This window comes from Symphalangus syndactylus, chromosome 5, assembly GCF_028878055.3.
Source record: "Symphalangus syndactylus isolate Jambi chromosome 5, NHGRI_mSymSyn1-v2.1_pri, whole genome shotgun sequence".
Taxonomy (NCBI): domain Eukaryota; kingdom Metazoa; phylum Chordata; class Mammalia; order Primates; family Hylobatidae; genus Symphalangus; species Symphalangus syndactylus.
In genome coordinates this window covers 69,915,146-69,937,885 of record NC_072427.2, presented here as the reverse complement: position 1 = coordinate 69,937,885, position 22,740 = coordinate 69,915,146, and the positions used below count along the sequence as shown (strand labels likewise).

Sequence of the window (22,740 nt, the reverse complement as noted above, 5' to 3'; positions counted from 1 at the left end):
AAAATTTTTATATATAAATTTGCTTATTCTTTTAAGAAACCAAATCCTTTGGCTTCTCACAGACTCTTTTTCTTCTTTTTATTATACAGCCTAATCCAGATTTTAGTTTTCATTTGACAGAAACCAAAAGTCCATCCTGATCATCATAGGCTTAAGTGATCTTCTGGAATTCTGTTGTCAATTGTTGTCACCATAATGCATTTGGTCTTTATTCAAGCACTGTCATGTGCCAATGGTGTCTATTATTGCTTCAAGCTATTATTTTGACCTCACTTAATTCCTTAAGGAGTACGTTCTTATACTTTCCTTCCAAAATAAGGCTTTAAGCTTTAGAAGACATGGTGCTTCTGGTCTCGCACAGCTTTTTTGATCTACCTCCTGGGTTCAAGGGATTCTCCTGCATCAGTGAATACATGTTTTTTAAACCAATATAAAATACTGCATTAACTGCTACACCAAACTAGTTTTTATGTGTACATGCATACATTTACATTTTGATTTTAAGTTAAAACATATTTTATATTCCTTGCTACAGGAATAATGGGATATAATCTAAGCATTGGGCTTTATCTTTAACATCATCTCAATTACCACACGTTGAAATGGAAATGACAGATAGGGTTGTCTCACCAAAATGTGTGATTGTCCACATATCAGTAAGTTTTTTCAAGATTATTCTTATGCAAGTGAGAAGAGCAAAACAAGACAGACCATCAAGAAGACTGATAAAATATAAAGTAGGAGGTAGCAATAAATTTGATTTTAAAGTATAATTTGTAAAATAAACTGTCAAAGAATTTAAGATAGAAAAATAGTGAATAAGTTTTAAAATCATATATTAACCTTAAACAACTATAAAACCTTTAAAAATTATTCACTTCATTGGCTTCACTAACCTCTCTTTCAAATCAAATTTCCTAAGCTTTTAATTTAAGGAGAAGGATAAATTGTGACCTAGTTGAAACATCATTTGGCAAGATGGTTAGTACTGGCTATTTTTCTAAATCCAAATATTTTTCCATTTGTTTATTGTGCCACCTGAAATGGGTATAATTACACAAATTTGGAAGGTAAACTTCTGATGATTTAAATTACAATATAGCTTATGTAGAGAAGGCTAAATTCCCTTTGGCATCAAAAAATGAGGTACAACTGAAAACAGGCAACAATGAATGTTGAGGGTATAGTATGCTTTTTAATATGTGTTGGTTACATAAAAGCATTTTCAAATATGAGACCCAAATCAAAAGTTACAAGGGCAGATGCTTTAGACCACAGATGCTGAATTGTTAATGAGCTACTTCTTGCACATACAGCTACACAGCCTCCTCCAGATTGGATAGAAGCAAGAGTAGTTAGGATGAGAATGGGGCAGGAAGCTGGGGAATGTCAGGAAAGTGCCATTTTTCTACACTAACGTATAAATACCATATAATGTAACTACTATGATGCAACTGATTTATATTAAGAATTAAAAATCTCTTGAGGTTTATCAACTGTCAAGGAAAATGTTACTCACAGTCTTAACAGAATTTTAGGACTTTGAGAGTCATTAGAGATCAGCTAGTCAAATTTCTATGTTTCTAAGAAGAGAAAAGTAAGGGACCATGAAATATTAAATAACTTATATTGAAATAATGATTTATTCAAGTAACTGTGTAACTGGTCAGAACATAAGGAAAGTTCATTTTGTCTAAATATTATCTTTTAATCGTTGGAGATGCAAACATCCAAGAATATTGCAGCAAAACTGGATTAAAAGAGCCCTTTTATATTTAAAAAATTCTGACAATGCCTTGACCACAAAATCTTTGAAGTAAAGAAAATTGCTTCTTACTCTTCTCTAAAAACCTAAATTAAAAGGATACTCTAAAGTGAAGGTTATTTTCCTGGAGGTGATCTAGAAAACACAGGCAATAATTTCGTTTCTTAAGAGGAAAAATAATATTTTATTACATTTGGATGAGATTTTATTTTTTAGGAATCACTGCTTGGCTGTGTGTAGTTGTTGCTTGCTGAATGTTATTCACACTTCCTCCCTCATAGCAAACTCATGTGTAACAGTCTCAACTTGTGGGATGGGTTGGAACTCTTCGTTCTAATCCAAGGGCTGTCGGTCATTATAAACCACAAATTATTCCTCCCTAGGGAAGTGTCAAGGATATATTCTTTCCCATCTCATTTGTCTGCCATCTCCATTTATAAAATAAAGTTTATGGCACTAACGATCAGATATGATGTATAATACCTTATCTGGCAATTAATACATAGAGAGAAATCTTCTCCAGAATAGCACCTAAGAGACTTCAATTGTCTAGTTACCCTGAGGCATAAGAAGCGAATAAAAATTTTAAAGGGCTGAAAGGAAGAAACTTTCCCCGCAAGATAATTTTTATGATTTAGAACAGGAGTTGATAAACATTCTTCTTTAAAGAACCAGGTAGTAAATATTTTGGGTTGTATGTCCCAATGGTCTCTCTTTACTCAACTCTGCTATTGAAGCATGACACCAGTTAGTGGACAATACAAAAATGAATGGATGTGAATGTGTGTTTCAATTAAACTTTATTTACAAAAGCAGGCAGCAGGCCAGATTTGACCCATGAGTTGTAGTTTGCAACTTCTGCTATAGAATTTACAGTGATTGAAGAGAGTCTGAAACCAAAATTTACATGTTAATAAAATACAATATGGTCTTTCAATGCAAATCACTGTACTTGCAGGTACCTTGCTGATCCACAGAAAGATTAAATATATTTTTAAATCTTTTTAGGTTTTCCTGTTTGCCTTTTCTTCTCTATTATATAAGTTATATTGGAAATGTCTAAATCCATTAAAATTAGATAATTTCTGCCAAGTTCAATGGAAAATTTATGAGTGTTAAGGCTGCAGATTATCTTTTTGATTCCACAGTAAAGTTGTAAATTCAATGTAATGGTCCTTTTTTTTCCTCAGGATTAGCATGATAGATTTTACAGAGAAATTTCTAAAAAGATTATGAGGTAGAATTCTTATAAAAAGGCATTTTTATTACTAAAACTAATTCATCATTGATTTAAATTATCTTTCTGGTTGATCATTTTAAAAGCTCTCCTTATTTGGATATTTTCATTACATAGCAATTTTTGGTTATGATTATGACTCGGACTAATATTGCAAGTACTATGTATCTGACTTAGTAAATAATTTAGGATGTAATTTGAATGTAAATTATAATTTACTTAATTAGTACATGCACAGGTAGCCCCTCTGTCCTAAGATGTTTAGACCAGACGAATACTAGTATTTTTAAAGTTTAGTGACATCTCTACTGATTTGACACATAAAAATTGGTAAATGGCATTTAAAATTAAAATTTTCTCAGAATTCTAACTTTAATTCTAGTATAATTCTGAGTACAATTTTACTACTCAACAGGAATGGATAACTGATTAAGTACTTATTAATTTTAGATACACAGAGCTATGTAACCTCATATAGCAATTTGTAAATCCATTGTGTTTTATATTGTTAGATAATTCGTAAGTTATTTCAAAAATTAAGCATTTTGAATTTTTCATTCTGTGTTTTTCTGTCTTTTAAAAGCAAAAGACCAAAAAAAGGATGTAGGGGAAAAATCTTCATTTCAAACTTTTAATGAATTTGGTAAAAGTATGATGATGTCTAATGAAAGACTATTAAGAGAAAAGACATAAAAGGTAGGACCCAATACAACAGTACACTTCTTCCTTCAAAGATTTTCAAAAACTTCAAGAACAGATTACTTCACAAACTGAAATTCAAGCTCAGTTGGAAACAAGGTCTATCGGGCTTTTAAGTTGTCTAATGTTGAAAATCTCAAGTTGACTCTTTAGTTAAAAAAAAAAAAAACCTGGAGAAGGGAAAGGAAAATTTTTGTTCTGGAAATGTGTTCTTCTCTGATGTAAATAGAAATCCATCTTCCAAAGGAAGAAGTAGATGTGAGTTGCCCTAATTCAGTCTTTTGGAAACAGACAAGAAGATTATGAATTTGCTAAAAAACTTTTGTTTTTCCTAAGTATGGGTGTATAAGCTCTGAGATATCTTTTTTGTGTATGAAAATTTTCCAAACCCCAAGATATTCATAAAAATTAACTCAAAATACTGAAATACATTTTTGGAAAAGAAGAATATAGAGAATCTCAATTTTTTAAAATTTACATAATAAAGAGGTCTAGTAATTACTTTCATTTCAGATCATTTATTGACTTTCTTTTTTTATAGCTTTTCTGTTTGGAAAGATACAAACATTCAAATATTAAAAATATGCCACAGTGTATATTATTAATAAAACTTCAAAATCCCAAAGTGGAAGTAATAAATTTCCTGCAAGTGTACTGATTAAATCAGTTTTAATCTTCTGTGAATTAGTAACAGAAGTGAAATAAAATTTTAGAATTCACACTATAAATTCAGAGGAAATAGAACACCAAACACTATTCTAAAGAGCACATTTTTTAATTAGCAACAATAATGTTGCTAGTTGTTTCTATTTTCTGTAAATAATGTGGTAAAGATGATAAGTATAACACATATTTACTGAGTCCTTACTGTAGCTGCTATTTTATTACATGTATTAATTCATAACAACTCTGTAAGGTAGGTATTAGATTTATTCTCCTTCATATATAAGGAAGCAAGCAAAGAGAAGTAGAACTTCAGTGCAAATGAAAGCTAATGTCATGGTTTCCTTGCTGTTATTTTAATAATGCCTCTACATGTGGTAACTGATTTACTGACTAATACAAGTGAATACTAGGCCTTTAGTATGATTTGCAAGAACACATAGACTAAATGCCAGAGTTCACTGTCAGCTCTTTTCAAACTTAATTTGCTTCATGTGGGGAACAGATATCTCTTAAAAAGGCATTTCTTATTCTTATTATAGGCACTTCTTATGGTAGCCACATAACTCCCTTTGACAAAAAAGTAACATTATCTTTAAAATTCTTTTAAGAAAAATCATCCATCTCAACCAAAGAAATGTTAGTCTAAAATAATCTTATGAATGAGTTTGCTTTGTTATATAATTTCTCATTCAGATTTAGAGCTCAAATAAAGATTGGCCAGTACCAGACACTGCAAAAACATGCCAAATTGTAAAGACCATCGAGGCTAGGAATAAACTGCATCAACTAACGAGCAAAATAACCAACTAACATCATAATGACAGGATCAAATTCACACATAACAATATTAACTTTAAATGTAAATGGGCTAAATGCTCCAATTAAAAGACACAGACTGGCAAACTGGATAAGGAGTCAAGACCCATCAGTGTGCTGTATTCAGGAAACCCATCTCACGTGCAGAGACACACATAGACTCAAAATAAAGGGATGGAGGAAGATCTATCAAGCAAATGGAAAAAAAAAAAAGGCAGGGGTTGCAATCCTAGTCTCTGATAAAATAGACTTTAAACCAACAAAGATCAAAAGAGACAAAGAAGGCCATTACATAATGATAAAGGGATCAATTCAACAAGAAGAGCTAACTATCCTAAATATATATGCACCCAATACAGGAGCACCCAGATTCATAAAGCAAGTCCTGAGTGACCTACAAAGGGACTTAAACTCCCACAAAATAATAATGGGAGATTTTAACACCCCACTGTCAGCATTAGACAGATCAACGAGACAGAAAGTTAACAAGGATATCCAGGAATTGAACTCAGCTCTGCACAAAGTGGACCTAATAGACATCTACAGAACTCTCCACCCCAAATAAACAGAATATACATTTTTTCAGCACCATACCACACCGATTCCAAAATTGACCACATAGTTGGAAGTAAAGCTCTCCTCAGCAAATGTAAAAGAACAGAAATTATAACAAACTGTCTCTCAGACCACAGTGCAATCAAACTAGAACTCAGGATTAAGAAACTCACTCAAAACTGCTTAACTACATGGAAACTGAACAACCTGCTCCTGAATGACTATTGGGTACATAATGAAATGAAGGCAGAAATAAAGATGTTCTTTGAAACCAACGAGAACAAAGACACAACATACCAGAATCTCTGGGACACATTCAAAGCAGTGTGTAGAGGGAAATTTATAGCACTAAATGCCCACAAGAGAAAGCAGGAAAGATCCAAAATTGACACCCTAACATCACAATTAAAAGAACTAGAAAAGCAAGAGCAAACACATTCAAAAGCTAGCAGAAGGCTAGAAATAACTAAAATCAGAGCAGAACTGAAGGAAATAGAGACACAAAAAACCCTTCAAAAAATTAATGAATCCAGGTGCTGGATTTTTGAAAAGATCAACAACACTGATAGACCACTAGCAAGACTAATAAAGAAGAAAAGAGAGAAGAATCAAATGAAATAAAAAATAAAAAAAAAATATAAAAGGGGTTATCACCACCGATCCCACAGAAATACAATCTACCATCAGAGAATGCTACAAACACCTCTACCCAAATAAACTAGAAAATCTAGAAGAAATGGATAAATTCCTCAACAAACACACCCTCCCAAGACTAAACCAGGAAGAAGCTGAATCTCTGAATAGACCAATAACAGGCTCTGAAGTTGTGGCAATAATCAATAGCTTACCAACCAAAAAGAGTCCAGGACCTGATGGATTCACAGCCGAATTCTACCAGAGGTACATGGAGGAGCTGGTACCATTCCTTCTGAAACTATTCCAATCGACAGAAAAAGAGGGAATCCTCCCTAACACATTTTATGAGGCCAGCATCGTCCTGATACCAAAGCCTGGCAGAGACATAACCAAAAAAGAGAATTTCAGACCAATATCCTTCATGAACATTGATGCAAAAATCCTCAATAAAATACTGACAGACTGAATCCAGCAGCACATCAAAAAGCTTATACACCATGATCAAGTGGGCTTCATCCCTGGGATGCAAGGCTGGTTCAACATACGCAAATCAATAAATGTAATCCAGCATATAAACAGAACCAAAGACAACAACCACATGATTATCTCAATAGATGCAGAAAAGGCCTTTGACAAAATTCAACAGCCCTTCATGCTAAAAACTCTCAATAAATTAGGTATTGATGGGAAGTATGTCGAAATAACAAGCGCTATCTATGACAAACCCACAGCCAATATCATACTGAATGGGCAAAAACTGGAAGCATTCCATTTGAAAACTGGCACAAGACAGGGATGCCCTCTCTCACCACTCCTATTCAATATAGTGTTGGAAGTTCTGGCCAGGGCAATCAGGCAGGAGAAGGAAATAAAGGGTATTCAATTAGGAAAAGAGGAAGTCAAATTGTCCCTGTTTGCAGATGACATGATTGTATATCTAGAAAACCCCATTGTCTCAGCCCAAAATCTCCTTAAGCTGATTAGCAACTTCAGCAAAGTCTCAGGATACAAAATCAATGTACAAAAATCACAAGCATTCTTGTACACCAATCACAGACAAACAGAGAGGCAAATCATGAGTGAACTCCCATTCACAATTGCTTCAAAGAGAATAAAATACCTAGGAATCCAACTTAAAAGGGATGTGAAGGACCTCTTCAAGGAGAACTACAAACCACTGCTCAATGAAATAAAAGAGGATACAAACAAATGGAAGAACATTCCATGCTCATGGGTTGGAAGAATCAATATCATGAAAATGGCCATACTGCCCAAGGTAATTTATAGATTCAATGCCATCCCCAGCAAGCTACCAATGACTTTCTTCACAGAATTGGAAAAAACTACTTTAAAGTTCATATGGAACCAAAAAAGAGCCCGCATCGCCAAGTCAATCCTAAGCCAAAAGAACAAAGCTGGAGGCATCACGCTACCTGACTTCAAACTATACTACAAGGCTACAGTAACCAAAACAGCATGGTACTGGTACCACAACAGAGACATAGATCAATGGAACCAAACAGAGCCCTCAGAAATAATGCCACATATCTACAACTATCTGACCTTTGACAAACCTGACAAAAACAAGCAATGGGGAAAGGATTCCCTATTTAATAAATGGTGCTGGGAAAACTGGCTAGCCATATGTAGAAAGCTGAAACTGGATACCTTCCTTACACCTTATACAAAAATTAATTCAAGATGGATTAAAGACTTACATGTTAGACCTAAAACCATAAAAACCCTAGAAGAAAGCCTAGGCAATACCATTCAGGACATAGGCATGGGCAAGGACTTCATGTCTAAAACACCAAAAGCAATGACAACAAAAGCCAAAATTGACAAATGGGATCTAATTAAACTAAATAGCTTCTGCACAGCAAAAGAAACTACCATCAGAGTGAACAGGCAACCTACAGAATGGGAGAAAATTTTTGCAACCTACTCGTCTGACAAAGGGCTAATATCCAGAATCTACAATGAACTCAAACAAATTTACAAGAAAAAAACAAACAACCCCATCAAAAAGTGGGCAAAGGACATGAACAGACACTTCTCAAAAGAAGACATTTATGCAGCCAAAAAACACATGAAAAAATGCTCATCATCACTGGCCATCAGAGAAATGCAAATCAAGACCACAATGAGATACCATCTCACACCAGTTAGAATGGCCATCATTCAAAAGTCAGGAAACAACAGGTGCTGGAGACGATGTGGAGAAATAGGAACACTTTTACACTGTTGGTGGAACCGTAAACTAGTTCAACCATTGTGGAAGTCAGTGTGGCGATTCTTCAGGGATCTAGAACTAGAAATACCATTTGACCCAGCCATCCCATTACTGGGTATATACCCAAAGGACTATAAATCATGCTGCTATAAAGACACATCCACATGTATGTTTGTTGTGGCACTATTCACAATAGCAAAGACTTGGAACCAATCCAAATGTCCAACAACGATAGACTGGATTAAGAAAATGTGGCATATATACACCATGGAATACTATGCAGCCATAAAAAATGATGAGTTCATGTCCTTCGTAGGGACATGGATGAAACTGGAAAATATCATTCTCAGTAAACTATGGCAAGGACAAAAAACCAAACACTGCATGTTCTCACTCATAGGTGCGAAGTGAACAATGAGAACTCATGGACACAGGAAGGGGAACATCACACTCCGGGGACTGTTGTGGGTTGGTGAGGAGGGGTGAGGGACAGCATTAGGAGATATACGTAATGCTAAATGATGAGTTAATGTGTGCAGCACACCAACACGGCACATGGATACATATGTAACAAACCTGCACATTGTGCACATGTATCCTAAAACATAAAATTAAAAATCCCAACTGTAAAAAAAATAAATAAAAAAATAAAATGAGCTTACTCTCATTAAAAAAAAAAAAAAGAGATTGGCCATATATTATTAAGACAAGACACTAAAAACGTGGAAACAACTAAATATCCACTGACAGATGAATGGATAAAAAATGTGATATATATGTACAACAAAATACCATTCAGCTTTAAAAATGAAGAAAATTCTGCAATATAGAACAGCATAGACGATCCTTGAGGGCATTATGCTAAGTGAAATAAGCCAGTCACAGAAAGACACATACTGCATGGTTTCACTTATATACAGTATCTAAACTAGTCACATTCATAGAGTCAGGGTGGACTGGTGGATACCAGGGGCTTGGGTTAGAGAGAAACAGGAAATACCCAAACAATGGCATAAGGTTTTGGTCAAGCAAGATGAGTAAGTTCTAAAGCTCTGCTATACAACACTCTACATCTACAGTCAATGATAAAGTATTACAGACTTAAAATTTTAAAAGGAAGATCTCATGTTAAGTGTTCTTACTAAGATAAAATAATTTTAAAAAGAGATGATAAAAAAGGAAATACCCACAAGAAGTCTTTGAATTTATTCGATACTTAAGTTCTTTCACAATTGCAATCCCTGTATGCATATAAAATGTACCTATAATTCCTTTGCTGCATGATTACTTTTGAACAAGATTATTTAAAATAAACTCCTTGTAGGCACATATGGAAATAGGAGTTTTCTGAGAACATAATACTCCCTGAAAAGCCAATTGACTCTTTGGCTCAGAATTTTCTCTTTAGAAGTTTAGGCATCTATCAGGAATTTGAGTGAAAATGCTTTTAAAAACACTCTGAGGTAAAATGTACAAAGATTTAATCCCATATAAAATCTTTCTGTGAGTGGTTAATTTATCTGGAAAGACTACTTAGCAAGTTTTTACTCTGGTGACAAATTCTCCTCTGTTGAAACCTAATTGCAGCCATCAAGAGATGGGGATTTTCTTTGTATCACACCAAATTTGACTTCAAGTTAAGAGCACTGGATGGCTGGGCATGGCGGCTCATGCCTGTATTCCCTGCACTTTGGGAGGCTGAGGTGGGTGGATCACTTGAGGTCAGGAGTTCAAGACCAGCCTGGACAACATGGTGAAACCCCATCTCTACTAAAAATAAAAAATAAAAAAATTAACTGGGTATGGTGGCAGGCGCCTGTAATTTCAGCTACTCAGGAGGCTGGGGCAGAAGAATCGCTTGAATCCGGGAGGCAGAGGTTACAGTGAGTGGAGATCACGCCACTGCACTCCAGCCTGGGCGACAGAGCAAGGTTCTGTCTCAAAAAAAAAAAAAGTATAGGACTAAAGTAGTGTCATGAGCTTTTAGTGGACTTCTTGAACTGCCAAAGGCAGGATAATAGCTTATCATACATTTTCTATTTATTTTGCCATTTTGGCCACCAATTAAGTTTAGCTATTCTATCAAATTTCCTCATACACACTGTTTATGTTTGTTTTGTTACATTATGTAATGTAGTATGTTTGCAATATATTATATATTGCACACAAATACTTAAATATATGTATATAATATATAACATACACTAAACATATAAAGAAAACATCCTAAAAAACAATGTGAAAAATTTTATTATATATTTTATTATATATTTATTACAGAGAAGATTACAGTAAACATCTAATCTTAAAGAGTTTCTTATTTTGTGTATTGCTTAGAGGACTGAAGATTTATTGAAAAGACAACAAATCAAGTTAGATCCATTATTTTCAGCTACTCTTCAGACTAACATTAATAAAACCACATTGCATGAAAATGCTATTTTTTCAAAGCTTTAATATGCATTCTAAATTCTTACAAGCATATTCTGAGTTATGGTTTTGAAATGACACTATGGCAGAAGAGCCTGAATTTGCTAACTGTAATTATGCCCATTAGAACTACAGTGGTGTTAATACACTCAGAAAGCTTCAATGATGCATACACATGTCTGTAAATATTGTAAGAAATTAACAAATGTATGGCAAAAGACTCTAAAAATGTAGAACTGTCTATTATCCTTGTGAGTAACCCTAAATTGGAAATGCTATAGGTTATTTCTAGGAGTCTACCAAGAAATTATTCACTGTAACTTTTTGCTGACAGATGGGATTTCTGTTTATAGACATAACTATCAGAATATATAATTATATCAGAAAATATCCTTAGATGAAGATCCGTAATTTAGATGACACAGGACATTTTAAATATTTTACAATTTCATGTTACTGTATGGAAGTCACTGATTGAGTTTACTGAAGCACAAATTAAAACTCTTCAGGAGATACTTACCCTTTTCTGTTCTTTTATATACTCTATCAATTCATCTCTCGTTCTTTTCACTGCCTCTTCCACAGCCTTTTCACTTCGTTTCTGTTCTTCTATTATTGCTGCCTTAACAGTTTCCTGTTGGTGGAAGAAGGCAAAACAGTCAGGGAGGTAAGCACTATGACATATTTGTGTCCATTTCATATAAACTAAAAATCCTCTTCAGCGGGTTTCGGCTCATTCTATTCAAAGTGTACCTTTACAAAGGAGTAAGAACTTACAGAATCTTTTGGGATCTGTCAGAGATTTCACAGAACTCCCTTTCCTAAACTGAATGAAAGGAAAGGAACGGAATATGCCATTTATTGCAGGGAGTGCCTGACAGACTCCAATGGCTTCCTCACCAACCTTTCATTTGATGTTTACATGATTCATTGCCTTCCTGTATTTTGCACTATCCACATAAGACTTCCAACTTGTGTTTATTCTTCCAAGAACACTCTAACGCTCTAGCTGTTTTATTCACGTTTAATTTTGCCATCACACAATAATCAAGTGTGGTCTGTGTGGTAAGATTTACAGCTAGCTTGGTCCTCTTGCCAGGTTAAGATGTTGTGAGCTGGACACCATAAGTAAGAGGTAAAAATTCCACCCAGTGTGCTAGTATTTGAAATGAGAGATCCAGGGAGGGAAATGGTATTCTCCATTTATTGAAATAGTAATCAGGTACCGAAGAGATTTCAGAATTGCAAATACAAAAAGCAAGCTAAAATTCTGTAAAACTACACTTCTCAGGAAGTCATGATATTTTCTGCTACAATAGTGTATCATGAAACGGAATGAATGCCACGAAGCAAAATCTTTTCATTGCCATCTATAGGTACCAACCTTTTTTATTGGACATCAAGGCAATCAATCGGAAAATGGCTTGAGTTTCTCAGAATATTTGCTTCAGTTTTGATTCTTGGAGTTTCCTCACTTTGTGGACTGTATGTATGACTTTGCTTAGTTTTCCCCAATTAATTTTAGATATTTATATGTAACTCAGAAAATATAAAATAATATAAAGGATTCTCTATTTCAAATCTATTTACTGTAGAAAATGGAAACGTGGAAAAATATAAACACAAAGAAAGACACACATATATATACACTTGGATATACAGAAGATGGGATAAACTGTACATACTATTTTCTAAACTCTAGCATTTTTTACTTATATCTTGGACACTTTCTGAAGACATTACATATTCTTCTATAATATGATTTCTATTATATTATAGGGTTGCATAATAATCTATTTTACCAATTTTTAATCATGGGTATTCTGGTCATTTTAAATAAAATACAGCAGTGACAAACATCCACATATGTATCTTTGTGCTACATTGCAGATATTTACTTTGGACCAATTAAAAAAGTGGAATCATTTTTGGCCAAAGGATTTAAACTCAATATATCTTTTGACATTTTGTACAAATTTCTTCTCATAAGAAGCCCATAGGAATGGCTATTTTCTTGCATCCTTGATAACGTTTATTTTCATCGGTTTTTAGAATCTTTGCTTACTTGGGGAAAATGACATCTAATTTTACCCTGTACTCTTAAAAGATTACCATGTGATGCTGAGCATTTAATTTATTAAAATATTGGCAATACACGTTTTCTCTTGTCATTTGCTTGATTATACCATCTATCACTTTAATACTGGTATACTTATTTTTTATTCCCTTCCTTATAAAATTAACTGAAAATTCTGAAAGTCTTTGAAAAATTTTACTATTTTATTTTCAATCACTGAGTACATTAAATGTTGGTTCCACTGATAGAGTACAAAGTTGTTTCCATAATTATTTCAAAAGATTAAAGTTGAAAAACTATAGCAATTTATAAAAGAAAAACATGAGAATAAAACTATTCAGCATCTGCTATTATAATTCTTATAGACTTCACACTTGCAAATTTAGAATTTGAAGTTATTCAAATTTAGAAAGGTAAAAATACTACATACATACTAAGCTCTCTGAAATACATGTTAATAATTCTGTAGTGAAGAATATGAATATTCACATTATATGAGTAAATTAAAAGTATAAATACTTTTAATTTATACTTTAGTATAAACTAAAGTATAAATGAACACATTAGTTCAAGTCAGGTTTTGCTAACAGGTGAGTTACAAAAATCCTTAGTTTTCAGGGCTTTTGAAATTTTACAACTGCAGATAAAAAACTGTCACAAGAAGCATATTAATTAAAAGCAAAAGCATCAATTTAAATAAATGGGCTATAACCAGAAAAACATGAAGAGTTAGTGAAAGTTATTCAGTTAACACTTTTGAGGGAGCTGAGTGTTTATATTATTAATACCTTCTCAGTTGATATTTTTGAGGCTCTACCATTTCTTGTTTTTGAGCTGGCAAAAGACCATTTACAGTACAAAATTTCACTTGATTCTATCCTCCCCAGTTGGGAGTTAAGTGACAGTCAAGGTTGTGAAGCTCATCCTGAAAAATTGCTCATGTATAAATTATTCCTTTGAATGTTATACAAAAGTAAAGTTTAAGCCTTCCACTTTCTAATCAGGCCCAATTCTGAATTAGTAAGAATTGATTAATAAATTTTGTTTGCATGTATGCAAGTGGTATGTGAATATCTGCTTGCATGTTTTGTTGGTTCCATAAATTAAATATATCATTCCTGGGAGTCATGAGAATTAATCTGAAATAAAACATAGCTTGCAAGGAATGAACAGTTGCCACCAATAAGTACATTCAAACAGGAAATTCTGAAAAGTATTTTTCAAAATATTTTGGTGATAACACCACCACCGAACATGGTATATTCTTTAAGGAAGGGTTTCTCAACCTTAGAACTACTGACAATCCTTTGCTGTAAGGGAGCATTCTGTGTGTAAGCAGCATACCTAGTATCTACCCACTAGATGGCTTCCAGTTGAGAAACACTATCCTAAGGTGAATAGTTTGGAATGAAAGGTACTCAACTGCACATATGTTATGCTGTATTTGTGAAAATACATCAGTCATATTGGAATGTTTTTATCTAAAAATATATGCAGAAACATCCTACCCAAATGATTATCTAACTAGTGTTCAAATGTGGAGAAAGTTCCATATACTATTTTTTAAAAGTAAATGACTGGAATCAGTTTTTATGCTGTTATGATTAAATAGATCATGTTGAATGTCATTCAGGGCTAAAAGCTTATACGATATTCTATATAAGATGTTATAATTTCTCTTTATTGCTTAAAAGTATAGTTATGCTTTAGTATCCATTAAATCTACCATACATTTCAGTATTCACAGGATCATGAACCAGTGAAATGCCTGTGGTTGTCTGCCCTTTATCAGGGCAATTTTGTTAAGGACTGTAAACATAGCTCAGTTATATACAGAAAACAAGTACCACCAACTAACTGAATTCTGGCCTGTGGGTTGTAAACCATAGTACTATGTGGTTGTTTAATTTTCTGGGGAAATTGTATGTTTTACTTATTTTTTGTTTCTACACAAAATACATGCATATTATCTAATCATGTACTATTCTGAAAGTTACATGTGGTTGTAGAAATGCACCTTAGAAAATGAGCGATAAACTAGAGGTGCAAAGATGAGATACACACGTTATGCTGGGTTCTAGTTTGTGGTTGGTAGCAAACTCTGTTCACGCATTCATTTGTCAAATATGTCCTAAATACCTATTTTGTGTAAAAAATAGTCTCAAATACTGAAAGCTATATTTGTCCATCTCTTGATGAGTTTCCAATTTGTGAAAATAAAACACAAATGCACAGAAACTGAAATAACCGTATACTAAAAGAGATCTTAAAGGACATTGTGGTTAATGAGTGGTGGTAACACTAGTTTGAGTTATAAGGAAGGAGATATCACAATGTCTACAATGGTCACAGAAAGCCTTAAAAAAACAGGTGAGTTCTGACTTGAGGTTTAATAGGTGTTTCATGTGTGGAAAGAAGATGAAGACTGAGGGATCTGTAGAAGTAGCTCATGTTGAATGTTATTTAGGAATAACAGTTTATATGACATTGGGTACAAGAGCGCAAAAACAGAACCTGAGTATAAGTTTGAGGCTTCTGGCTACAGATGAAGGCTCTCTTGGAAAAAGTGGAAAGAAAGGAAGGCTGGGACCAGGTATTGGGGACCCTGAAGGCTTAAGGCTGATGTCAGCAACCCAAGATGTAAAGAGCTACCAATAATAGCATGTAGATTGGTTGCTTTTCTTGCCACTTACATGAATCAGCAAACACAGTCTTTATTAATCTCATACATAGTCATCCTTTCCTCACCCCAAATGATATATCAAAAGTAAATAGGCTAGCTCATTAGCACAACATCTTCAAAAGCTGCTAACTCTTAAACATTGGTCTAAACAAAGAAAAGAATAGACACATTTTCATTTCCGTCCTAAATGGGCAAAGTATTACTCATATAGTATCATCGTATGTCCACAGCCAACTCTGATCTGATCTAGGGTATATATGCCATAAATTTGTATCTGTGTTTGTAATCTCAACGTACAAATAGAACAGTTTCATTTATTATTTTTTTTTATATTTTTTTATTATACTTTAAGTTCTAGGGTACGTGTGCACAATGTGCAGGTTTGTTACATATGTATACATGTGTCATGTTGGTGTGCTGCACCCATTAACTCATCATTTACATTAGGTATATCTCCTAATGCTATCCTTCCCCCCTCCACCAACCCCATGACAGGCCCCACTGTGTGATGTTCCCCATCATGTGTCCAAGTGTTCTCATTGTTCAATTCCCACCTATGAGTGAGAACATGTGGGTGTTTGGTTTTCTGTCCTTGTGATAGTTTGCTTAGAATGATGGTTTCCAGCTTCATCCATGTCCCTACAAAGGACATGAACTCTTCCTTTTTCATGGCTGTATAGTATTCCATGGTGTATATGATGTGCCACATTTTCTTAATCCAGTCTGTCATTCATGGATATTTGGATTGGTTCCAAGTCTTTGCTACTGTGAATAGTGCCACAATAAACATACATGTGCATGTGTCTTTATAGCAGCATGATTTACAATCCTTTAGGTATATACCCAGTAATGGGATGGCTGGGTCAAATGGTATTTCTAGTTCTAGATCCTTGAGGGATCACCACACTGTCTTCCACGATGGTTGAACTAATTTACAGTCCCACCAACAGTGTAAAAGTGTTCCTATTTCTCCACATCCTCTCCAGCACCTGTTGTTTCCTGACTTTTTAATGATCACCATTCTAACTGGTGTGAGATGGTATCTCATTGCGGTTTTGATTTGCATTTCTCTGATGGCCAGTGATGATGAGCATTTTTTCATGTGCCTGTTGGCTGCATAAATGTCTTCTTTTGAGGAATGTCTGTTCCTATCCTTCGCCCACTTTTTGATGGGGATGTGGCATTCATTCCATTTCATGATACACTATTGTAGCTGAAAATATCATGACTGCCTGAGAAGTGTAGTTTTATGGAATTTTAGCTTTCTTTCTGTATTTGCAATTCTGAAATCTCTTAGGTATCTGATTACTATTTCAATAAACAGCACCATTTCCCTCCCTAGATCACTCATTTCAAATACTAGCACACTGGGTGGAATTTTTACCTCTTACCCCAAAGAGAATTCTACTCTTTTCATTAGCTCTATATTAAAAATTGTAATCCATTATTAATATATTTTTAATTTCAATAAAAATTGTTAATTGTTTTCTCATTATATAAGCACCTATGTAATATTCTCAATTAAGCCTCTTAGCCCATAAAGCCTTCTATCTTGACCTTTGCAGAAAAAGTCTGCCAATCCCTGATTTAGGTCATCATTCTGCAAGGTGGCAATCTGGGAGGGGCTAAGCTGTGCAGTTCTTTTTTGTCTTGGCTGGGCTCTTTCATGTATCTGCAATCAGCCACTCAATCTAATGTAGCTGGCTATTATTAGAATGGCTTCAGATAGGAGTGCTTGTCTCTTCCTTCTGTGGTCTCCCATTCTCCAATAGACTAGTTTAAGGTTTTTCACATGGAAGCTGAAGAGGGTTTCAAAACAAAGTGTGAAAGCATGTAAGGCCACTTAAGACATGATCTCAGAGATGAAACAAAGGGCTGGGCATGGTGGCTCATGCCTGTAATCCCAGAACTTTGGGAGGATGAGGTGGGCTGATCAATTGAGGGCAGGAGTTCGAGACCAGCCTGGTCAACATGGCAAAACCTCATCTCTACTAAAAATTCAAAAATTAGCCGGGCGTGATGGCAGACGCCTGTAGTCCCAGCTACTCAGGGAGGCTGAGGTACGAGAACTGCTTGAACCCGGGAGGCAGAGGTTGCAGTGAGCTGAGATTGTGCCACTGCACTCCAGTCTGGGTGACAGATCAAGACCCCATCTCAAAAAAAAAAAAAAAAAAAGAGAAAAGAAACGAAACAATGTCACTTCAACTATATTATATTGGCCTGAGTAAATTATTATGAGTTAATGCCCAAATTCTCTCCTAGTTGTATATATCTTCTCAATATGCTTAAAGATATGAAATGTTCTGTTTGTCTTCTTGGAGATAGAACTCCTTGACCTATCTCCAAACTGGACTGGTTGTTCTCTAGGTCTGTTAAATAAATGTCCATTGTGGGATCTCCCTCAGTCCTATTCTTGAGGGTTCCCTATATATTCCTTGAATTTAATCTCCCAGCTTTCTAGATCCCAGTGGATTATTTCTTCTTGGTTTACACTTTGCTGTGGTAGAGTACCTCCTCCAGGAGATTCCTGAGAAAAATATATGAGATGTAAAAGTTTTGATATCTAGTTTCTCTGTAAAATGTCTTTATTGTACCTTTACACATAATTGATAGTTTGGTCAAGTATAGGTATTTAGGTTGAAATATTTTGCAGAATTTCATAGGTTATTGAGAAGCCTAATTATATTCTGAGTCTTCATAATTTGCAAATTGTTTTTTCCCTCTGAGAACTTTTATGTATCTTGGCTCTGTTCCTCAAAAATTTCATGATGAACCTAGTTACAGGCCTATCTAGAAACTCATGTCTTACAATCTAGAAATTCATGTTCTTTAATTCCAGATTTACCTTCATGAGATAGTAACATAGTATTATGATTTCCTGCATTGTATTTTTTTCTTCAAAATTATGTGAAGAACTTCTTGAATTGATTGTCTAATTTTCTGATCTTTTCATTTCTATTTTTCATTTCTTTGGATTTTTACACTCTTTTCCCATCCTCTGGTAACCATCCTTCCACTATCTATTTCCATGGGTTCAATTGTTTTGATTTTTAGATTTCACAAATGAGTGAGAATATGTAATGTATGTCTTTCTGTGCCTGGCTTATTTCACTTCACATTAGGAACTCCGGTTCCATTCATGTTGTTACAAATGATGACATAATTCATTTCTATGGCTGAATAGTACTTGTTGTGTATAAGTATCACTTTTTTTAAATCTATTCATCTATTGATGAACACTTAAGTTGCTTCCAAATCTTGGCTATTGTAAACAGTGCTGCAACAAACAGAGGAATGCAAGTATTTCACTGATACACTAATTTTCTTTCTTTCAGGTATATATCCAGGAGTAGGATGGCTGGATCCTATGGTAGCTCTATTTTTGATTTTTGAGGAACCTCCAAACCCTTCTCCATGGTTGTACGAATTTACATTTCCACCAACAGCGTATGAGGGTTCCCCTTTCTCCACATTCTTGCCAGGCATTTGTTCTTGCATGTCTTCTGGATACAAGCCATTTTAACTGGGGTGAGATTATATTTCACTGCAGTTTTTATCTGCATTTTTCTGATGATCAATGATGTTGAACATCTTTTCATATGTGTTTTTGCCATTTGTATGTCTTCTTTTGAGAAACATCTATTCAAATATTTTTTCTATTTTTTAACTGGATTATTAGATTGTTTCCTATAGGGTTGTTTGAACTCCTTATATATTCTGTTTATTAATCTCTTGTCAGATGGGTAGTTTGCAAATATTTGCTTTCATTCTGTGGGTTGTCTCTTCATTTTGTTGATTGTTTCCTTTGCCATACAGAAGCTTTTTAACTTGATGTGATCCCATTTGTCCATTTTTGTTTTGGTTGCTTGTGCTTGTAGGGTAATACTCAAGAAATATTTGCCCAGTTCAATGTTTTGGAGAGTTTTCCTAATGTTTTCTTGAAGTGGTTTCATAGTTTGAGGTCTTAGATTTAAGTCTTCAATCAATTTTGACTTCTGTATACGGCAAGAGATGGGGGCCTAGTTTACTTCTTCTGTATACAGCTATCCAGTTTTCTCAGCACAATTTACTGAAGAGACTGTCTTTTCCTTAGTATATGTTCCTGGCACCTTTGTCAAAAATGAGTTCACTGTGGGTGTGTGGATTTACTTCTGGGTTCTCTATTCTGTTCCATTGGTCTGTGTGTCTGATTTTATGCCAGTACCATGCTGCTTTGGTTACTATAGCTCTGCAATATAATTTGAAATCAGGTAATGTGATTTCTCTAGTTTTTGTTCTTTTTGCTTAGGATAGCTTTGGCTATTCTGAGACTTTTGTGATTCCATATAAATTACAGGATTTTTTTTTCTATTTCTGTGAAGAGTGTAATTTGTACTTTGATGGAGATTACATTAAATCCACAGATTGCTTTGGGAAATACGGACATTTTAACAATATTTATTCTTTCAATCCATGGATGCAGAATATCTTTCCATTTTTTGGTGTCCTCTTCAATTTCTTTCATCAGTGTTTTATAGTTTTTATTGTGGAGCTCTTTCACTTGTTTGGTTAGGTTAATTCCTAAACATTTAGTTTTATTTGTACCTACTGTAAATAGTATTACTTTCTTGTTTTCTTTTTCAGATTGTTCATTTAGCATATAGAAATGCTACTGACTTTTGTATGTTGATTTTGTATCCTGCAACTTTACTGAATTTTGAAATCAGTTCTAATAGTTTTTTCAGTAGAATCTTTAGGTTTTTTTCCAAATATAAGATAAAATCATCTGCAAAAAAAAAAAATAATAATTTGACTTCTCCCTTTCCAGTTTGGATGCCTTTTATTCTTTTTCTTGTCTGACTACTCTAGCTAGGGCTTCCAGTACTATGATGAATAACAGTGATGACAGTGGCATCCCTGTTGTGTTCCAGATCTAAGAATATAGGCTTTCAGTTTTCCCCATTCAGTATGATACCAGCTGAGGGTCTGTCATATGTAACTTTTATTATATTGAAGTATGTTCCTACTATACCCAGTTTTTTAAGGGTTTTTATCATGAAGAAATGGTGAATTTCATCAAATGCTTTTTCAACATCGATTGAAATGATCAAATGGTTTTTGTCCTCCATTTGGTCAATATTTTGTATCACATTAATTCACTTCCATTTGTTAACCATCCTTGCATCCCAAAGGTTAATCTCACTTGGTCATGATGAATAATCATTTAATATATTGCTGAATTTGGTTTGCTAATATTTTGTTTAGGATTTTTGCATCAATATTTAACAGAGATATTGGCTTGTAGTTTTCTTTCTTTTGGTGCCTTTGTTTGGTTTTGATATTGGGTAATACTGGCCTCACAGAATGAGTTAGGAAGTATTCCATCCTCCTCTATTAACTGGAATAGTTTGAGAAGGATTGGTATTAGTTCTGGCTTGGTGAAATTCAGCAGTGAAGCCATCAGGTTCCCAGGCTTTTCTTTACTGAGAGACTTTTTCTTACAGCTTTAATCTCCTTACTTCTTATTCATCCGTTCAGGCTTTAAATTTCTTCATGATTCCATCTTGGTAGGTTGCATGTACCTAGAAATTTGTCAATTTCTTCTACATTTTCTGATTTATAGGCAAAGAGTTGCTCCTAGTAGCCACTAGGAGATACCAGATGTAGCATAGATACTAGATGAGATACCAGATGTAGTGTCTCCTTTTTCATCTCTGATTTTATTTGGATCATATCTATGTTTCTTAGTCTGGCAAAAGATTTGTCTGTTTTGTTTAACTTTTCAAAAAACTCAACTTTTTTGTTTCATTGATCTTTGGTATTGTTTTCTTCATGTCAGTTTCATTGATTTCTGCTCTGATTTTTATTATTTCTTTTCTTTCACTAATTTTGAGTTTGGTTTGCTCCTCCTTTTCTAGTTAAGATGCATTGTTGTTTATTTGAAATTTTTCTTTTTTGATGTAGGCACTTAGAGCTATCAACTACACTCTTAGTACTGCTTTTGCTGTATCATATAGGTTTTGGTATGTTGCATTTCCATTATATGCTTCAATTTCCTTCTGAAATTTCTTCATTGACACACTGATCACTGAGGAGCATACTGTTTCCTTTTCACGTATTTGTGTAGTTTCCAAAATTCCTCTTGTTATTGATTTCTAGTTTTATTCCACTTTGGTCAGAGAAGATGCTTGATATTATTCAAATTGTTAAAAATGTTTTAAAACTTATTTTGTAATTTTTAAATACGGTCTGTCCTCGAGAATGATCTATGTGCTGAGAAGAATGTGAATTCTGTAACCTTTGAATAAAATGTTCTGTAAATATCTATTAGATCAATTTGCTTTATAGTATATATTAACTCCAGTGTTGATTTGTTGATTTCTTTGTGGAAGATGTGTCCAGTACTAAAGGTGGGCTATTGACGTCTTCAGCTACTATTTTACTGGAGTCTCTCTCTCTCTCTCTTTAGCTCTAATATTTGCTTTATATACCTGGGTGCTCCAGGGCTGGGTGAATATATATTTAAAACTGTTATATCCTTTTGCTTAATTGATTCATTTTTCATTACATAGTGACCTTTGTCTCTTCTTATAATTTTTGTCTTGAAATCCATTTTGTCTAAGCACAGCTACTCCTGCTCATTTTTGGTTTCCATTGGCATGGAATATCTTTTTCCATCCCTTTTTCTTCAGTCTATGTGTGACTTTATACATGAAGTGTGTTTCTTATACGCAACAGATCAAGGGGTCTTTTTAAAAATACATTCAGCCAGTTTATAGCTTTTGATTGGAGAGTTTAGTCCATTTATATTAAATGTCATTCCTGATAATAAGGGCTTACTCTGGCCTTTTTGTGTGTGTGTGGTTGTTTTGTAGTCTCCTCTTCCTCCTTTCTTTCCCTCCTTTTAGTGAAGATGATTTTCTCTGGTGATATGATTTGTTTTCTTAATTTTTACTTCTTGTGT

At 34.2% G+C, this 22,740-nt stretch overlaps 1 protein-coding gene across 14 annotated transcripts in view; it reads right to left on the bottom strand.

The window, feature by feature from the left end:
* CCDC91 (coiled-coil domain containing 91) overlaps window positions 1–22,740 on the bottom strand; it is a 363,108-nt gene that overhangs the window by 56,057 nt on the left and 284,311 nt on the right. For all 14 annotated transcript variants that reach the window (XM_055280261.2, XM_063640331.1, XM_055280264.2 and 11 more), the window contains one exon: window positions 11,558–11,671. In XM_055280261.2, the coding sequence (XP_055136236.2) occupies window positions 11,558–11,671 (114 nt within the window). The remainder of the gene's footprint in view (window positions 1–11,557; window positions 11,672–22,740) is intronic.